General features: G+C 48.5%; 1 protein-coding gene across 3 annotated transcripts in view; it reads left to right on the forward strand.

Annotated features, from left to right (window-relative positions):
* LOC138815949 (helicase ARIP4) overlaps positions 1-17146 on the forward strand; it is a 61762-nt gene extending 44616 nt beyond the window's left edge. For all 3 annotated transcript variants that reach the window (XM_070005353.1, XM_070005354.1, XM_070005355.1), the window contains exons 9-22: positions 518-714; positions 1952-2294; positions 3159-3336; positions 4000-4251; positions 4426-4544; positions 6000-6118; positions 7279-7378; positions 7951-8156; positions 9850-10022; positions 10935-11131; positions 12951-13150; positions 13602-13691; positions 14301-14393; positions 16084-17146. In XM_070005353.1, coding sequence (XP_069861454.1) covers positions 518-714; positions 1952-2294; positions 3159-3336; positions 4000-4251; positions 4426-4544; positions 6000-6118; positions 7279-7378; positions 7951-8156; positions 9850-10022; positions 10935-11131; positions 12951-13150; positions 13602-13691; positions 14301-14393; positions 16084-17078 — 3262 coding nt within the window. In that variant the 3' untranslated portion in view covers positions 17079-17146. The remainder of the gene's footprint in view (positions 1-517; positions 715-1951; positions 2295-3158; positions 3337-3999; positions 4252-4425; positions 4545-5999; positions 6119-7278; positions 7379-7950; positions 8157-9849; positions 10023-10934; positions 11132-12950; positions 13151-13601; positions 13692-14300; positions 14394-16083) is intronic.
* The last annotated feature ends 1959 nt before the right edge of the window (positions 17147-19105 follow it).

Below are 19105 nucleotides of genomic sequence, written 5' to 3' on the forward strand. Positions count from 1 at the left end.
CTTTGGTTGAGTTATTGTTTGTTTCTTGCTGTTTCACCACCATCAGTGATCCAGTACAAGTACCTCTGGGATGCAAGGAGGTTCTTGGGCAACTGGCCAGTTCTGTGCTTGTCATATGAAATCTTTGGCAATCAGAGTCTCAGGGAACATCAACATAGCTTTGATTGTAAGGAATTCTTCCTGAGAGGTAGCAAAAAACAATACTTTATCCCTGTTCACCTTAAAAAAATAAATAAATAGAAGAAACCGGGCACCAGTGGCTCACATCTGTCATCCTAGCTACTCAGGAGGCTGATATCTGAGGATTGCGGTTCAAAGCCAGCCTGGGCAGGAAAGAGTGTGAGACTCTTATCTTCAGTGAACCACCAGGAAACTGGAAGTGGTGCTGTGGCTCAAGTGGTAGAGAGCTCACCTTGAGCTGAAGAGCTGAGAGACAGTGCCCAGGCCCAGATCAATCCCCACAACTGGACCAAAAAAAAACCAACTTTGCAGAAATTCTCTCTCTTTACTCTTGTAGGACAATGGCATCTCGTGCTAAAGTGATGGCCGACTGGGTGTCAGAAGGTGGGGTGATGCTGATGGGGTACGAAATGTACAGACTCCTCACTTTGAAGAAATCCTTTGCCACGGGCCGACCAAAGAAAACCAAGAAACGATCTCATCCAATCATCATTGACCTAGATGAAGAAGATCGACAGCAGGAGTTTCGGAAAGGTGGGCAGCCCCTGTTGGAAATTACTCCTGAGAAAAAAAGAATTTGTGTCTGTAATGGCACCTAGCTGGGTATTCAAGGAAGTCTTGAAATTAATTATGGTTAAGAACTAGAAATCCTGATCCTCCAGGATTGTTTGGGCAACCTCCAGTGGCTTACAAAAGGTGGTGATTTCTCTACAGGACACACTCTGGCCCAGGGGAAACGCCCCTGTTCATATTTCTCCCACAGAACAGTTGAGAAGGTAACTGCTTTTACCACTCCGCTGGAGATTTTCTGAGAAAGCATTAAAATATTTACAAAGTGGCTAAATTAATTCATCTAAAGTCAGAAGAGTAGGGCTAGGAACGTGGCTCAGTGGTAGAGTGCTTGCCTTGCATGCATGAGGCCCTGGGTTCAATTCTTCAGCACCACATAAGCAGAAAAAGCAGGAAGTGGTACTGTGGCTCAAGTGGTAGAGAGCTAGGCTTGAGCTGAAAAAAAAAAAAAAAAAGGTCAGAAGAGGAATAACGCCTGAATTTATAAAAGCAGTTTATCTCAGTTGCATTTAGTGAAAACTATTCTGTTTGTAGTTGTAGCCAATTCCTCTTAAAAAGGGCCTTTGCTCCTTTGAGGAAGAAAGTTTCTAAAGATTCAAAGAGCATGTATTTTGAGGGTCTTTTTTTTTTCTAGATTTGCTTCTGTGGTAGAGCTGGGGCGAGTGTTGCCATTTAGCAATGACTGGTAAACAACTGCCGGAGACTAGCTAGCTCCTCCCAGCCAGCCTCCAGAGATGAGAGCACTCTGACATGCCCAGATTATTCATTGCTCACCAGACACATTTGTAATCCCAGGCTGGTACTTTATGAAGTGACTCAAGCAAATCAGTTTTACTCTTAAGCCTAAAAAAATAGTAGGTGGGCGCCAGTAGTTCACGCCTGTAATCCTAGCTACTCCGGAGGATGAGATCTGAGGATCTCAGTTCAAAGCTAGCCTGGGCAGGAAAGTCCCTGAGACTCTCACCTCCAATGAACCACCAGAAAACCGGAAGTGGTGCCTTGAGCTGAGTGGCCAGGTTAGCATCCTGTCAAACACACAAGAGCTTGGATGGCAGGCTCCCTTTCACCAATGGGGGCTGACACTTGCTTTCCTGCTTCCTTCATTTCTTCTGTCTCTTCCAGGGTGCTCCCCTGCCTCTCATGTAATTGAGTAAGGGCAGGCCCTCTCACCCTCTGACCCCGGATCCTCTTCCCTCCCTAGAGTTTGAGAAGGCCTTATGCCGCCCTGGCCCTGATGTGGTCATCTGTGACGAAGGGCACCGCATCAAAAACTGCCAGGCCAGCACCTCACAGGCCCTGAAGAACATACGTTCTCGCCGCCGGGTCGTGCTGACGGGGTACCCGCTGCAGAACAACCTTATCGAGTACTGGTGCATGGTGGACTTTGTGCGCCCAGATTTCCTTGGCACCCGGCAGGAGTTCAGCAACATGTTTGAGCGCCCTATCCTGAACGGGCAGTGCATTGATAGCACACCACAGGACGTCCGCCTCATGCGGTACCGCAGCCACGTGCTGCATAGCCTCCTGGAGGGCTTTGTGCAGAGGTAAGCTGGGCGCAAGGCCCCATTCTCTAAATGCTCAGAGGAGCCGCTCGGGAGCATCGGGCATGCTGAAACTCAAGAGAGCCGATATCTAGGAGGGCCCTCCCTACCAGTATAACTCCTTTGTGTAAATAACTAGCACATGATGGGTATCTATTTTATCCATTCTCCTCAAGTTTGACCTTCAAATACTCCACTCATAAGTTCACTTTAAAGTTACTCCAGTAACTGGGATGGTGGCTTAGTGGTAAGTGGTAGAGTGCTTGCCTAGCATGCATGAAGCCCTGGCTTCCATTCCTCAGTATCACATCCACAGGAAAAAAAAAGCCAGAAATGGCACTGTAGCTCAAGTGGTAACTTGCTAGCCTTGAGCAACAGAACCTCAGGGACAGTGCCCAGACCCTAGTTCAAACCCCAGGACTGGTAAAAATAAATAAACTTGCTGAAGACACCTGCCTTCATGTGCAGAGAGAAGCAAGAGAGAGCCAACATTCTACTGACCTGGGGTAAATGTGCATCGGTGGTTCTGCAGCATGACTTTAGCAGTTTTAGCATCCCAGTGGGTAAAGCTTAGGTACTCTGAGGCGATCGGTCACTTCCTCATTAAGATGGCCTATGTAAAAGAAAGCTCAGAGGCAGCCCTGAATTGCCACAAGAACCTGGAGTTCATACCTCTGCTCTCAGTCACCCAGTCAAGTCATGACTGGTGCTATGCCTGGTTCATCCTTCAGATAACTTTCTTCACAGTGCTCTTACAGCAATGTGTTTGTTGTGGTCCTCAAGAAGGAGGTATGGCAAAAGTGCTAGGTCCTGGTTTTATCTTGCACTGACTGTTGCTGGCTACTTGTGATCTCTTTGCCTCTGTAGGAGAGGCCACACAGTGTTGAAGATTCATCTTCCTGCCAAGGAAGAGAATGTGATTCTGGTGCGGCTGTCTAAGATCCAGCGAGATTTGTACACACAGTTCATGGACCGCTTCCGGGACTGTGGTAACAGTGGCTGGCTGGGGCTGAACCCCCTAAAGGCTTTCTGCGTGTGCTGCAAGGTGAGTTGGGACCTTTGGGAAGATGGTCGGAGAGAGTAAGGACATCCATAATCCCTAGGGAGTCACTCCCACTTGGCTGGGGGTTGGGGGAGGGGAGGATCCTTGATAAAGGGAGGAAAAAGTGGGAGAGGCCACCTTAGAGATGCCTAGCGCACTACCACTTACTTGGTCCACAGCTCCACTTCTGGCTTTTTTTTTGGTGGTTAATTGGTGATAAGAGTCTCACAGACTTTCCTGCCTGGGCTGGCTTTGGTTTGCAGTCCTCAGATCTCAAGCTTCCTGAGTAGGTAGCTAAGATTATCGACATGTGAGCCACCACTCAACCTGATGCAGTCTTTTGGATTAAAGAATTCTTGGTATGGGCTGGGAAGGAGGCTCAGTGGTAGAGTGCTTGCCTTGCATGCCAGAGGCCCTGGGTTCGATTCCTCAGCACCACATAAGCAAAAAGAAAAAAGCCGGAAGTGGCGCTGTGGCTCAAGTGGTAGAGCACTAGCCTTGAGCTGAAGAGCTGAGGGACAGCGCCCAGGCCCAGAGTTCAGGCCCCATACCCAAAAAAAAAAAAAAAAGAATTCTTGGTATGAGCAAGAGCACATCTCCAGGCTCCTTGGGACCCTCTTGGAGTATTCTCTGTCCTCTACCTCTCCCCACTCGCTTTAACCTCAGATCTGGAACCACCCTGATGTACTGTATGAAGCCCTTCAGAAGGAAAACCTGGCCAATGAACAGGACCTAGATGTGGAAGAGCTTGGCTCAGCAGGAACCAGTGCCCGCTGCCCACCCCAGGGGATAAAATGCAAGGGAGAGGACAGCACCCTGGCTTCCTCAATGGGAGAGACAGCCAATAGCAAGTTTTTACAGGGGGTTGGCTTCAACCCTTTCCAGGAGCGTGGCAACAACATCGTCACATACGAATGGGTAAGTCCAGCAGATCCTTCAGTAGCCATAAAGCGCGGAGAAGGGAGCATGCATAGCCTGCCTGGGAGGGGGCTGGGGTGTGCAGTGTGTCACTGCCAAGATCTGCAGTGGGCTGCTGCCTCCAAGGGAGAGAATTTCATTTATATTCCAGACTCTCTCATTTCTTTCTTACAGGCCAAAGAGCTTCTGACCAATTATCAGACTGGAGTCTTGGAAAACTCACCTAAGATGGTATTGCTTTTCCACCTGATTGAGGAAAGTGTAAAGCTTGGGGACAAGATCCTTGTGTTCAGGTAGGAAGAGACAGTTCTAGTTGGGACTAATGCATCTCTGGGAAGGATTAGCACAGTGCCTACAAGAGTAAAAGCCCCAGTCCCTCTGTTCCCCTTAAACCAAGCACTTAGTGTGAGGACTGTCATACATTTTCCCCCATTTCTTTCTTTCCTTCTCCCTCTACCCCTCAGTTTTTAGGGGTTTTGATTATTCTTTCTTTCTTTGTTCTCCACAGAGAACAGTTAGAACCTTAGGCTAATGATTGGAGATCACAGTATAATCTTTAAACTGTGGCTAAAGTTTTGTGACTAGAAAGTGTATATGGTCAACCAGATCTAAAATGTTCGCTCTTTGGCCCTTTATAGAAAATGTTTAGCCAGGTGCCAGTGGCCCACACCTGTAATCCTAGCTACTTAGGAGGCTGAGATCTGAGGATCACGCTTCAAAGCCAGCCTGGGCAGAAAAGTTCGTGAGACTCATCCCCAATAAATCACCAGAAAACCGAAAGTGGTGCTGTGGCTCAAGTGGTAGAACGCTAGCCTGGAGCTGAAGAACTGAGGGACAGTGCCCAGGCCCAGAGTTCAAGCCCCACAAACAACCAAAAAAAAAAAAAGAAAAGATCTTTTTCTAGTCAGATCTCTTTTTCTGTTTTTCTTTTTCCTCTGGTACTGGAGCTTGAACTCAGAGCCTGGCACTGTCCCTTAGCTTTTTCATTCAAGGTTGGCACTCTACCACTTGAGCCACATCTCCACTTCTGGCTTTTCAGAGATCGAAGTCTCACGGACTTTCCTGCTTAGCCTGACTTCAAACCATGATTCTCAGATCTCAGCCTCCTGAGTAGCTACGATTATATACGTGAGCAACCGGTGCCTGGCTCTAGTCTGTTTCTATCCCTCCCCAGTCTTTTTGTTTGTTTTGGGGGGGGGAATGGGGTGATACTGATGCTCGAACTCTGGTCCTCCTGCTTGCCACCCTATTGAGCCACACCTCCAGCCATCCCAACCTTTTGTATCTAAGGCCAAAAGAAATGATGGGATTTGTACCAGAGTCAGATTCTCTACAAGCCTAGTGTTCCCTTGGCTTGAAGGATCACTTTGAAGAGACTGTCTGCATTTTTTGAAAGCAGCTGAGTGGTTCTCCCTAGTAAGATCCCTAGGGCTGCCTGTGGTCCTCAGTCCGTTTCAGTGTTTAGTCATTAGGTACTGGTATGTAATGCTGAATCCTAGTTGAGCATTGAGCTTTAAACCCCTAGATTTTTCTCAAGGGTGGAAGGTAGGGGCTGGAGAATCTTGGTAATAAGTATGCGGATATCTCTGCCCCCATTAAGACTTAGGAGGAATACCCTCGAGTAACCTTTAGGAGGGTTACTTCTTACGGGGAGAAGGCTGTGGGAGTTCCTTCTCACTATGAGAACGTTACACATTAGTAGGGGTCTTTGGGTTTGGGAGCCATCTGAATCACATCTTCCCTTTCAGCCAGAGCCTTTCCACCTTGGCTCTGATCGAGGAGTTCCTAGGGAAACGAGAGGTGCCCTGTCTGCCTGGTGCCGAGGGGCAAGGAGCGCAGAAGTGGGTTCGAAATGTCAGCTACTTCCGTGAGTGTTGGCTTGCTTTTGTTCCTGAAGCGTGCAGGATCTGCTTAAGGAGTCTTTTCTTTGTCTTTCTCTTCTCTTTCTCTACTCTCCAAGTGCAAACTATCTGTGACTTGTATCTGTGACTTGCCAAGGAGCATATAGATAATACCGCAAGAGCCAGGTGTGTATGAATCACTTGTACTAGGGGCTGGCAGGCTTGGGAGGGATGGAAGAGTGTAGAGAAGTAGAAAGCAAAGGCCTTATCTTCATTTGAGAGAGAACTCAAGGAAAATGCTTAACAGAATCAATGGCGTGCCCAAAGTGAGTTCCAAGGAGGACAGAATCACTATGGTAAGCCTTCAAGACAAGATCATTCCAGGCGGAAAAAGCAAAGTGAGCATAGGGTCTAAATCATGCTTTTTCCTCAAGGGGCTAGAAAGTGTGTGTGTGTGTGTGTGTGTGTGTGTGTGTGTGTGTGTGTGTGTGTGTGTGTGTGTGTGTGTGTGTGTGTGTGTGTGTGTGTGTGTGTGTGTGTGTGTGTGTGTGTGTGTGTGTGTGTGTGTGTGTGTGTGTGTGTGTGTGTGTGTGTGTGTGTGAAACCTGAAGAAATATCTTAAGTCACAGGTACACATACAGTCATGGCACATAAGCAAAATATACAGTATATCTGTGGTATTCAGATTTCATTAACACATGATGTGTGGCTCAGTGCTAGTGCCTCATTCCTGTAATCCTAGCTGCTCAAGAGGCTGAGATCTGAGGATCATGTTTTGAAAAGCCAGCTCTGGCAAGAAAATCCCTGAGAATATTAACTCCAAGTAATCAGCACATAGCTAGAAGTAGAGCTATGGCTCAATTGGTAGAGTACCAACTTTGAGTAAAAAAAGCCAAATGTGAGTGTGAACTCCTGAGTTCAAGCCCCAGTACCGACACAGATACAAGAAAACATGGTGTGATCTGAATACAAATATCAAACAATTCTCCATAGGTGGAACAGTACTGATAAAACGTTGGGAAATTATTACTGTAGTTCTAGGGTCTGTCTGTCCTGGATGGTGGAAGATGTATGGCAGCATCCCTGGCCTCTGCTTACTAGATGTCAGTAATACATTTGTTCAATGATTTTTTGGGGTTATCCTGCCCTCATTTGTCCACTACTTGTGTTTTTCCTTCCTTCCTAGGGCTAGATGGTAGCACCCCTGCCTTTGAGAGAGAAAGGCTCATTAATCAGTTCAATGATCCCAGCAACCTCACCACCTGGCTGTTCCTTCTCTCTACAAGGTGAGTGGAGCCTGAGACAGGAGGGTCAAAGGATTGTGTCCAAGCAATTGACCACCTGGAGTAGGGGCCCCAAAGGCTCCTCCACGTCTGTCAGAAGAGATCTGCTTAGGTTTATAACTTGATTTTGAGGTCAGACGGGGGATCCCCAAAAGGAAATTGTATTAGAAAAGAGTTGTCACTGTCATATCATATATATATTAGTAACAATTGACATAATTAAGCTTTTCTCAGTCAAGTGTGCTAAGACTTACAATATGATGAGTGTGAAAATGCTTTAAAAATTGAAAAGCAGCCAAGTAGGTGGTGCACACTTGGCAATCCCAGCACTTGTATAGGGACCTTCTTTTGGTACAGAGGGGTGGAGAGCTATTGGCTCTATCCTGGATTTCAGGTCATGCTTTTCAGTGCTGCTTGAGGTTCTTACATATTAGTAATCAGAAGACAGCAAATTTCCTTTCTATTGTGCTCAAGACAAAGAATGATATTGTGGTAAAGCTCACCAGAGGGGAGAGCTGATTTGAAACCCATCTTTAAGACTAAGGACTTTGTAAATGTTGGCTTATGATTTAAAGGGCCGGATGCTTGGGCGTGAATCTGATTGGTGCCAATCGAGTGGTGGTCTTTGATGCTTCCTGGAACCCTTGCCATGATGCCCAGGCAGTATGTCGGGTGTACCGTTACGGCCAGAAAAAGCCCTGTCACATCTATCGCCTCGTGGCTGATTATACCCTTGAAAAGAAAATCTACGACCGGCAGATTTCCAAGCAGGGCATGTCAGGTGGGCCAGAGACTCTTCTACACAGGTTGTCATCCTAATAGTAACAAGGCAGAATGAGGTGTAAAACCCAGGCAGGCTTTGAGGAATAGAAAGTTGGCTGTTCTTCTCATCTTCCTGATTCAGATCGTTGCTTAAAAGTTAATTGAAGGGCTGGGAAGTTGGCTCAGTGGTAGAGTGCTTGCCTTGCATGCATGAGGCCTTGGGTTCGATTCCTCAGCACCACATAAGCAAAAAGAAAAAAAAACCAGAAGTGGCGCTGTGGCTCAAGTGGTAGAGTGCTAGCCTTGAGCTGAAGAGCTGAGGGACAGCGCTCAGGCCCCACGACTAGACCCCCCCCAAAAAAAAAAAATTAATTGAAGCTAGACATCAGTGGCTCATGCCTGTCATCCTAGCTACTCAGGAGGCTGAGATCTGAGGATCACAGTTCAAAGCCAGCCTGGGCAGGAAAGTGTCAGACTCATCGCCAATTAAAACAAAACAAAAAAACACCAGAAAACGGGAAGTGGTGCTGTGCCTCAAGTGATAGCTAGCCTTGAGCTGAAGAGCTGAGGGACAGCACCCAGGCCCAGAGTTCAAGCCCCATGACCAACCAAAAAAAAAAGTGAATTGAAGCTGGGTGCCGGTGGCTCACGCCTGTAATACTAGCTACTCTGGAGGCTGAGATCTAAGGATCATGGTTGGAAGCCATCCCAGGCAGAAAAATCCACGTGAGACTCTTATCTCCATTTAACCACTCAAAAACAGAAGTGGCACTGTGGCTCAAATAGTAGAGCCCTAGCCTTGAGCACAAAAAGGCTCAGGTCCTCCATTCAAGCGCTACAACTGACAAAAAAGTGAGTTGAACTGGGTGCCTGTGGTTCACACCTGTAATCCTAGCTACTGTTATCTGAGGATCTCAGTTTGAAGCAGGCCTGGGCAGAAAAGTTCCTGTGAGCTCTTATCTCCAATTAACTCCTCAAAAACTGGAGAGCTGTGGCTCTGCTTCAGGTGGTAGAGTGCTAGCCTTGAGCAAAAGAGCTGAGAGAGAATACTCAGGACCTAAGTTCAAGCCTCAAGACAGGCAAAAATAAATAAACAGTGAGTTGAGTTTAATATGTAAGTGAGATTTAATAGTAAAGTCCAATGTAGTTACGTAATTACCAGGGCCTCAGACATTTGACTTTGGGATGTGAGATGAGTTCATTTTTCAGTTATGCCAGTCATCATCATAACCCTTTATTCAGCTGATCTTTATTCTTGCGGTTATTTTGTTGTTTGGGGTTGTTTTTTTTTTTTTTGTGCTTGACCTTGGGCTAGAATTTAGGGCCTGGACACTGCCCCAAAGCTTTTTTGTGCAAGGCTAGTACTCTACCACTTGAGCTATACCTCCACATTTGGATGTTTTGGGGGGTTTTTTTTGTTTGTTCATTTTTGTAAGTTGTAGGGCTTGAACTCTGGGCCTGGGTGCTGCCTGAGCTCTTCGGCTCAAGGCAAACACTCTACCACTTGAGTCTCAGCACCACTTCTGGTTTTCTGGTGGTTCATTGGAGAGAAGAGTCTCACAGATTTTCCTGTCCGGTCTGGCTTTGAACCATGATCTTCAGATCTCAGGCCTCCTGCATGGCTATGATTACAGGTGTGATTACAGCACCCAGCTTGTACTTGAGTTATGAGCCTTCTTTGCCATGTGCTGACTTTGCCTTTTCCCCTTTAGATCGGGTGGTAGATGATCTAAACCCAATGTTGAACTTCACCCGAAAGGAGGTGGAAAACCTACTGCACTTTGTTGAGAAGGAGCCAGCTCCCCAGACATCCTTGAATATAAAGGGCATCAAGGAGTCAGTCCTGCAACTTGCCTGTCTGAAATTCCCTCACCTCATCACCAAGGTACAAACCTGGGATGCTCAAGAGTCCCCAGCATGGCAGTCTTAGTCACGGAAGGTTTGTCTGGCCATCTTGCTTCCAAAGATGAAATGGCATTTCATGCAGACAGCTTGGGCTTCACACAAGTCCCCTTTGCATTTCCAACTACCTGCCTCCACCTCTGATCCTAGAAATGCTCAGCCATGTGAAATAATTTGAATATTGTGTTCCACAGTGGAAAGAGAAGGCAGAGTTCTGAAAAATGATGATTTTTTTATTCTCTGAACTCCCCCAGCCTTTCTAAGAGTATTAGGAATCTACAGATGGTGTTCTGTTAGATTTATAGAGTACATTCTTATTGTTGTTGTTGTTGGGCATGGGGCTTGAATGCTGGGCCTGGGTGCTGTCCTTGAGCTCTTAGCTCAAGGTGAGCACTCTACCACTTGAGCCTCAGCTCCACGTCTGGTTTTCTGGTGGTTTATTGGAGATAAGAGTCTCACGGACTTTCCGGCCTGGCCTGACTTTGAACCATGATCCTCATATCTCAGCCTCCTGAGTAACTAGGATTAAAATTACAGGACTGAGCCACCTGACTTTTTTTTTTGTAATGCCAGTCCTGGGTCTTAAACTCAGGGCCTGGGTGCTGTAACTGAGCTTCTTTGGCTTATCACTTGAACAATAACACCACTTCCAGCCTTTTCTGAATAGTTTATTGGAGATAAGATAAAGTCTGTAGACTTTCTTGCCTGGGCTGGCTTTGAACCGCAAACCTCAGGTCTCAGCCTCCTGAGTAGCTAGGATGACAGGCACGAGCCACTGGCACCCAGCTTGAAGCACATTCTTGAAGACCGTTGCCTGTGTATCTGTGAGCAGCCCCTTCCTAATTCCAAAGGAAGGCCCAATGTTAATTAAATTCCACACCCCTCATGTCCCCAGGAGCCTTTTGAGCACGAGTCACTGCTCCTCAACCGAAAGGATCACAAGCTGACCAAGGCTGAGAAGAAGGCAGCAAAGAAAAGCTATGAGGAGGACAAACGCACGTCAGTGCCCTATACCCGCCCATCCTACGCGCAATATTACCCCGCCAGCGACCAGAGCCTGACCAGCATCCCCGCCTTTAGTCAGAGAAACTGGTAGGTGTCTGAAAGGAAAAGGCCTGCGGGTTAGGCCTGACCCAAACACCTTTCGATTAATTTCCATCGGGCTGCTGTAAGCTGGTAAGTTGTGCTCTAGGGTCAGGTGTCAAAACACTCCAGTAGTCCTGGTGTTTTAGGTGACTGTATTTTTTTTTTTTTTTTTTTTTTGTCAGCTGTGGGGCTTGAACTCTGGGCCTGGGCGCTGTCCCTGAGCTCTTCAGCTCAAGACTAACACTCTACCACTTGAGCCACAGCACCACTTCCTGTTTTCTGAGTGTTTTATTGGAGATAAGAGTCTCATGGTCTTTCCTGCCCGGGCTGGCTTTGACCCAGGGTCCTTAGATCTCCGCCTCCTGAGTAGCTAGGATGACAGGTGTGAGCCACCTGCAACTGTACTTCTGACTACTTGTCTGTAAAGTGAGGTGCTTGCTTTGACAAAACTCAGGTGAGCCCTTCTGAATTCCTGGGTGGTAGGGGGAGTGTAGCTTCGCACACTGCAGAAGCTCAGCCCTTCCACACAGCTGCATTCCTACCATGGCACCGTGGCCCTAGCCCTCAACTGGCAGTGAAGTTCAAGGTTAAAGGCCGTATTTTCCTATTGTCTTAGATTGCAGTTGGGGAACTTGCTGCTCCTTCATGGGATTTCATTCTGTGACTGCTGCAACGAAGCTCTAAAAAACAAAAACAAAAAAAAGGTTCTGATGGCTTACGCCTGTCATCCTAGCTAGCTACTCAGGAGGCTGAGATCTGAGGATCACAGTTCAAAGCCAACCCAAGCAGAAAAGTCCATGAGACTCTTAGTTCCAGTAAACTACTCAGAAAAGGCCTGAAGTGGTGCTGTGGCTCAAGGGGTAGAACACTAACCTTCAGCAAAAAACCTCAGGGAGCCAGGTGATGGTGGCTCACACCTCTAATCCTAGTTACTGTGGAGGCTGAGATCTGAGGATTACGGTTCAAAGCCAGCCCGGGCAGGAAGGTTCAAAGCCAGCCCGGGCAGGAAAGTCAGTGAGACTTATTTTTTTTTATTTTTATTTTTTTTTGGTTGATCGTGAAGCCTGAACTCTGGGCCTGGGCGCTGTCCCTCAGCTCTTCAGCTCAAGGCTAGTGTTCTACCACTTGAGCCACAGCACCACTTCTGTTTTCTGAGTGGTTATTGGAGATAAGAGTCTCACGGTCTTTCCTGTTCCGGATGGCTTTGAACCGGAATCCTAAGATCTCAGCCTCCTGAGTAGCTAGGATTACAATCATGAGCCACCAGCGAGCGCCCAGCCTCGGTGAGACTCTTATCTCCAGTTAACCACCAGAAAAACGGGAGGGGAGGCTGTGTGGCTCAAGTGGTAGAGCACTCACCTTGAGCTGAAGAGCTCAGGGACAGGGTCCAGACCCAGAGTTCAAGCTCCAGGACTGGCCAACAAAAACAAAACTTTTTTGAGTTAGGTTTCTAGCACTATTGAGCACATGAGCAGTGTAGAAACCAGCCACTAAAAGGAAAGGGAGGCCCCTAGATATCTATGTGACACACAGGGTATTTCTTGATGTAGATGGCCTGAATGCTGTAACAACACATGGTGCCCTTCTTCTCCAGGAAAGTGTTATTCTATTGACAACTGCTGTTACCTTCTGAGAGCCTGTAGCCTGTCTCTCTCTGCCACTGTGTCTCAGTTCCTGCCTTTGCTCTGTGCTTGAGTTGAGCACAGAACCTGGCGGCTCCTCCCAGGCTTCTCTTAGCAGCAGCCAAAGGTATAGAATGGGGCAATCTTGAGCAGCTCTGAAGTGGTGCTGCCGACTCTTTAAGTGTGCTTTCTTTCTCCCACAGGCAGCCAACCCTGAAGGGTGACGAAAAGCCCGTGGCCAGTGTTCGCCCTGTACAATCCACCCCCATCCCCATGATGCCCCGACATGTCCCACTTGGGGGCGCCGTAAGCTCCGCCTCTAGCACAAATCCATCCATGAACTTCCCCATCAACTACCTGCAACGGGCAGGAGTCCTCGTGCAGAAGGTGGTCACCACAACAGGTTGGCAACTCCTGGGTTCTGTTCTGGGGAGTGTTTTCCCTTTTGGCATGACTTTGTTCACTCTTGAAGTGAGTGGGCTGGGGAGGTGGCTTAGTGGTAGAGCGCTTGCCTAGCATGCATGAATCCCTGGGTTCAGTTCCTCAGCACCACCTACACAGAAAAAGCTCAGCGAGGTGTGAGGTGTGAAAAGGTGGCTGCCATTTTCCCTACACAACTGCGAGGCCCAAATGTCAGAAAGATGGTCACGTTTCTAAAAAGATTCCTATTGTAGATCTGAGAGGATTGTAGAAGATTCTGCTTCCATCACCCTCGGTTCTGACTCTCTGCTCCACAGAGAGGCGTGTGGAGGAAACCAGTGGGAACCCAGGATGGCTGTGAAGCGTTGCATTTTCTTCGCCTCCTTCAGTCACACTCTGTGTGATCTAATTGTGAGATTGTTTTCTCTCCCTAGATATTGTTATTCCTGGGCTCAACAGCTCCACAGATGTTCAGGCAAGAATTAATGCTGGTGAGAGCATCCATATCATCCGGGGGACAAAAGGTAAGAGCCTGGGCTAGGAAGGTGGCTCAGTGGTAAAGTGCTTGCCTTGCATGCATGAGGCCCTGGGTTCGATTCCTTAGCACCACATAAGCAGAAAAAGCCGCAAGTAGTGCTGTGGCTCAAGTGGCAGAGTGCTAGCCCTGAGCAAAAGAAGGTTATGAACGGTGCCCACGCCCTGAGTTCAAGCCCCAGGACTGGCAAAAAAAAAGGGGGGGGTGATAAGGGAATTGGTGTTCCTGGGGGGAATCTGGGGAGAGCAGAATTGGGACAGTGGTATTACGTTGCTTATACACACTTGCTTAGAGCACCGTGGGAGTCTCCGACTAGGAAATGTGTTGTGTGAATGAATTAGTACACCTGGGCAACATGACACAATTTTCGATTGTAGTCGTTTCCAAAGTGCACACATCCATTTCTGGCCCCTGGATAGAGGGAAATAAAATTGCTAGAGTGAAAAATGTTGGCTAAACAAGGCCCCTACTTCAGGAGCCTTGAGAAGGGGTTTGAGACCCAATGTCATTGCTGTTTCTCAGCCCATGCTGCCTAGGCCTGGAGTTTCTCAGTTATGTTGCATGTCTACTTCTAACAGCCTGCCCCCTGTCTCCTCAGGGACGTACATCCGCACCAGCGATGGGCGGATCTTTGCTGTCCGGGCGACGGGCAAACCAAAGGTCCCCGAAGACGGTCGGATAGCTGCCTCAGGTCTGGTGGCTTTTTCTTTGCTTTGACTTATGCAAATGTGATTTGGTTTGTAACTCATGACTTTTTCCATAGAAAATCAGTACATAGTTCACAATTCTAAAGACACCCAAAGTGGGTAAAGTGAAGAGTAAGGCTTTGTTCTTCCATACCCTTCATTAGCCATTTCTCCTTGAAGGTGCTGTTCTTTTTTTTTTTTTTGGTCCAGTCGTGGGCCTGAACTCTGGGCCTGGGCGCTGTCCCTCAGCTCTTCAGCTCAAGGCTAGCGCTGTACCACTTGAACCACATCACCACTTCTGGCTTTTTTTTTTTTCTACTTATGTGGTGCTGAAGAATCGAAGCCAGGGCCTCATGCATGCAAGGCAAGCGCTCTACCACTGAGCCACCTTCCAAGCCCGAAGGTTCTTATTTAAAAATTTTTTAATGTTAATAAAGGTGACATACAGAGGAGTTACAGTTATTACATACATCAGGTAAAAAGTACATTTCTTTTTTTGTGTGTGTGTAGTCATGGAGCCTCAACTCAAGGCCTGGACTTTGTCCCTGAGCTTTTTTGCTCAGCTGGGATTACAGACATGAGCCACCAGCACCTGGCTTCCTCGTTTACTGTTTGTTGTTTGTTTATTGTCAGTTGTAAGACTTGAACTTGGGACCTGGGTCTCATTTATTTTTAGTCAGAGATATTTGGTACATGTTACAAGAGTGTGGTTGCATGTATAAGTACATATGACTGTGTGTATAAAATACATAATACATATATAAATCTTTTTTTTTTGGTCGGTCGTGGGGCTTGAACTCTGGGCCTGGGAGCTGTCCCTCAGCTCTTCAGCTCAAGGCGAGCGCTCTACCACTTGAGCTACAGCGCCACTTCCGGTTTTCTGGTGGTTTATTGGAGATAGGAGTCTCACGGTCTCTCCTGCCCGGGCTGGCTTTGAACCGCGATCCTCAGATCTCAGCCTCCTGAGTAGCTAGGATTACAGGCGTGAGCCACCAGCGCCCGGCAATATAAATCTTTTTAAAACAGGCTAACATACTAGTTTTTTTTTTTTTTTCTTTTGTTTTGTTGTTCGTGGGTCTTGAGCTCTGGGCCTGGGCGCTGTCCCTCAGCTCTTCAGCTCAAGGCGAGCACTCTACCACTTGAGACACAGGTCCGTTTCTGGTTTTCTGTTGGTTACTTGGAGATAAGAATCTCACAGCCTTTCCTGCCCAGGCTGGCTTTGAACCGTGATCCTCAGATTCTCAGCCTCCTCAGTAGCTAGCATGACAGGCGTGAGCCACAGGCGCCCTGCCAGGATTGGCTATTTTTTAATTTTACTTTTCTCTCCCAGAAAAAGTCTAGAATAAGAATGAACCCCTAAGTGTTTCTTTCTCACTGTATCATGGAACTCACTTTGGTAGAATTTTAGAGGTAGGGGAAACTGACGTGCAGAAGCGTTGCCTGCGCTTTCGTGAATAGACGTGCTTGTGACCCAAGGATTTCTTTCCTGCTCAGGAGGCTGAGATCTGAGGATCGTGGTTTCAAATGAGCCTGAGCAAGGAAAGTGCACGAGCCTCTTATTTCCAGGTCACCAGCAAGACGCCCTGAAGTACAAGTGGGGCTCCCGTGATTCATCCCCACTTTGAGTGAGAAAGCAGCCCTCATCCTTCTCTCCTTTGCTATTCTGCTCTCAGTTCCTTGTGTTTTTGTCCTCAGGTTCTCAGGGGCCTTCTCTTGCGTCCACAAGCAACGGCAGACACAGTGCCTCTTCACCCAAAGCCCCTGACCCCGAGGGGCTGGCCAGGCCTGTCTCTCCTGACAGCCCAGAGATCATCAGTGAGCTCCAGCAGTATGCCGACGTAGCCGCTGCCCGGGAATCCCGTCAGAGCTCCCCAAGCATCAGTGCCGCCCTGCCTGGCCCCCCGGCCCAACTCGTGGACAACAGTACTGTGTCCGGGCCGGCTCTTGGAACTGAGCCACGCCTTGGGGGTCATTGCCTCAACAGTTCCCTCTTGGTGACTGGCCAGCCTTGTGGTAGCAGACATCCAGTGCTGGACTTAAGGGGCCACAAGCGAAAGTTGGCCACTCCCTCTGCCCCCCAGGAGTCTGCCCGCCGGCGGTCCAGGAAGGGCCATCTGCCAGCCCCCGTGCAGCCGTACGAACACGGGTATCCTATCTCTGGCGGGTTTGCCATGCCACCCGTCTCCTTAAACCATAACCTCACCCCTCCCTTCACCTCCCAGGCTGGGGAGAACTCCCTGTTTATGGGCAGTCCCCCATCCTACTACCAGCTGTCCAATTTGCTGGCAGATGCCCGCCTGGTGTTCCCAGTGACTACTGACCCTCTGGTGCCGGCAGGCCCCGTCAGTTCCTCTTCCACGGCTACCTCAGTCACTGCCAGCAACCCTTCCTTCCTGCTCAACCCTTCCGTGCCAGGGATCCTGCCCAGCTACTCACTCCCGTTCTCACAGCCACTCCTGTCCGAGCCAAGGATGTTTGCGCCTTTTCCTTCCCCTGTCTTGCCCAGCAACCTCTCGCGGGGCATGTCTGTCTACCCTGGCTATATGTCCCCACAGGCAGGCTACCCAGCTGCTGGCCTTCTCCGGTCCCAGGTGCCTCCGTTTGACTCGCACGAGGTTGCCGAGGTGGGGTTCAGTTCTAACGATGACGAGGATAAGGACGACGATGTGATAGAGGTCACTGGGAAATAGCTGGGGAGACTCCTCACCCCCTTGCCACACACACACACACACACACACACACACACACACCCCTACACCTACACCTACACCTCAATTGGCGCCCCTCGCAGGCTGCCCACCAAGATGGAAGGCAGCAGTTTGAGCTTTCTGAGAATATAGGGTACTTGTCTGTCCAGGGGAAAAGGTAAAATATACATTAGACCCGGCTGGCCAGCGTGGCAGGGCTGTGTTGCTGTGTTAACAGGAGAGGCAAAAGGAAAAAAAAATAAAGCAAAATAAAACAAAAACAGCAACAAGAGCAGGAAATCAGGGACCTAAAAAAACGAGGGATAGAGGAGCCGGGAAGCCTGTCTCCCCCCCCTCCCTCCTTGCTTCTGCTGTCTGCTAGCTTGCCCATCTGAGTGTAAAAAGCTCACATCCTATTTGGGGAACATTCTCTCCCAAGAGAGCTGCCTTACTGAGGAGGGGAAAGGGAGGGAGAGGGGGAGAGAGAGAGAGAGAGAGAGAATTAGGGTAGGATCAGGGAAAGAGATTGAGATCCTATGTGAAGTAGAGGGATGGGAAGGCCGCAGAGCAGGTGTGTATGTTCATGAGTGCGTGTGGGTGCGGGCATGCTATGTACACGTGTGTAGCAGAGAAGGGATGAAAGGGGGGAGGGGAGGGGGGGAGGGACCAAGGAGGAAACTTAAAACAAAAGCTAGCTTTTTTAAATGGAAACTCAAGAGTGTGGTGGGTCATAGGAACTGTTTAGTTCAACATCAGGGTGAGCCCAGGAGAAGAGCCATGGGGGGGGGGGGGGGAGAGGAGGGAATAATATGTTTCCTTGTATTCCTTGGGTACAGAGAAGGCACCCCTGGTTTTTCAGAGCTTAGAATGTGTGGGGACTCGTGCGAGAAAACGGGCATTACCAGTCTCTGTCTCTTTTTTTTCCCCCCCAGTAGCAGATCTCTCTCTTTTGAGTGGAATCGAAAAGCTCTGTGGTGTGAGCGAGGTGGCTGGGAAAGATCCACTTCACCAGCTGCCTGACTCTCGTGGTAGCCTTCCCCCTTCTTTTCCTTCCCTGTTTTGAGAGCTCCATGTTAATTTATTTCTTATGGACGATTATTTATTGTTTGGACTTTCCATGTGTCCTATTTGGGTGGGGGGGCAGGGGTGTTGGGTGGGAGAGAGGTTAAAGGGGGGGGGGGTAAGGAGAATAAGAGATAGAAAGGGAAATTTTCTGATAGCCCAGGCTCCATAGGTGTTGCTCGTGAGGAAAGTTCTGGGTAGATGATGAATTGACCAGAAGACAGACAGGTTTGACTATCTAGAAATTGCTTAAATGACTTAAAATTATTGTTATCGGAAGATCAGGAAATCCCGAGAGACTGGGTAGTTCCTTGTACAGAGACGAAACCTTGGGATCATGGCACCTGTGTACTGGGGAAGGAAACGACCTCCACAATTGGAACGGTATCTTGTGTTTGGGTACCAGTTGTTGTATATTGCATAGTGAAGCTATGGATAGGCACCTGCTGGGCTGAGCTAAGGGGCTCATTTCCTGTGAGGAAATGTCATGAAATCCCTAGCCTGTCAGGTGATCATCAATCACAGGTCTGGTCTCCAGTTTCTCCCATCTTCTTTGAAAGCGGCGCGATGGAGGAGCCCTTCCTCCCCGTGGGAGCCTTAAGTCTGGCCGTGTCTTAAAAGAACAAGAACACACTAGTTATCCTAGTCATTCTCCCCTTCCTTGTATCCAATAACCAGGGAAGAAGCATCTAGTCCTTAAGCATGAATGCTGGCTGTCTTCTCTTAGTGCTGTGTCCTGTGTCTTCTTGCCTTTCTTCTCTCCCCCCCAGCATTGTTAGGCAGTTCTTCATGAGCAGATCTTGTCTGGCCATCAAGCCTTGCCATCTCCTCCGCCCCAACTCCTGCCTGACTGGGCAGCTGCAGATCCACTTCCCAGCCTAGGTGAGCCACACAGCCTCCTGTGATTCTTCTGCCCAGCCCGTTTCCTCTGTTGGAGGGCCTTAGAAGACTCTGAGGAATTGCTCCCA

This window comes from Dipodomys merriami, unplaced genomic scaffold (assembly GCF_024711535.1).
Source record: "Dipodomys merriami isolate MVZ:Mamm:240054 unplaced genomic scaffold, mDipMer1.0.p SCAF_68, whole genome shotgun sequence".
Lineage (NCBI taxonomy): Eukaryota > Metazoa > Chordata > Mammalia > Rodentia > Heteromyidae > Dipodomys > Dipodomys merriami.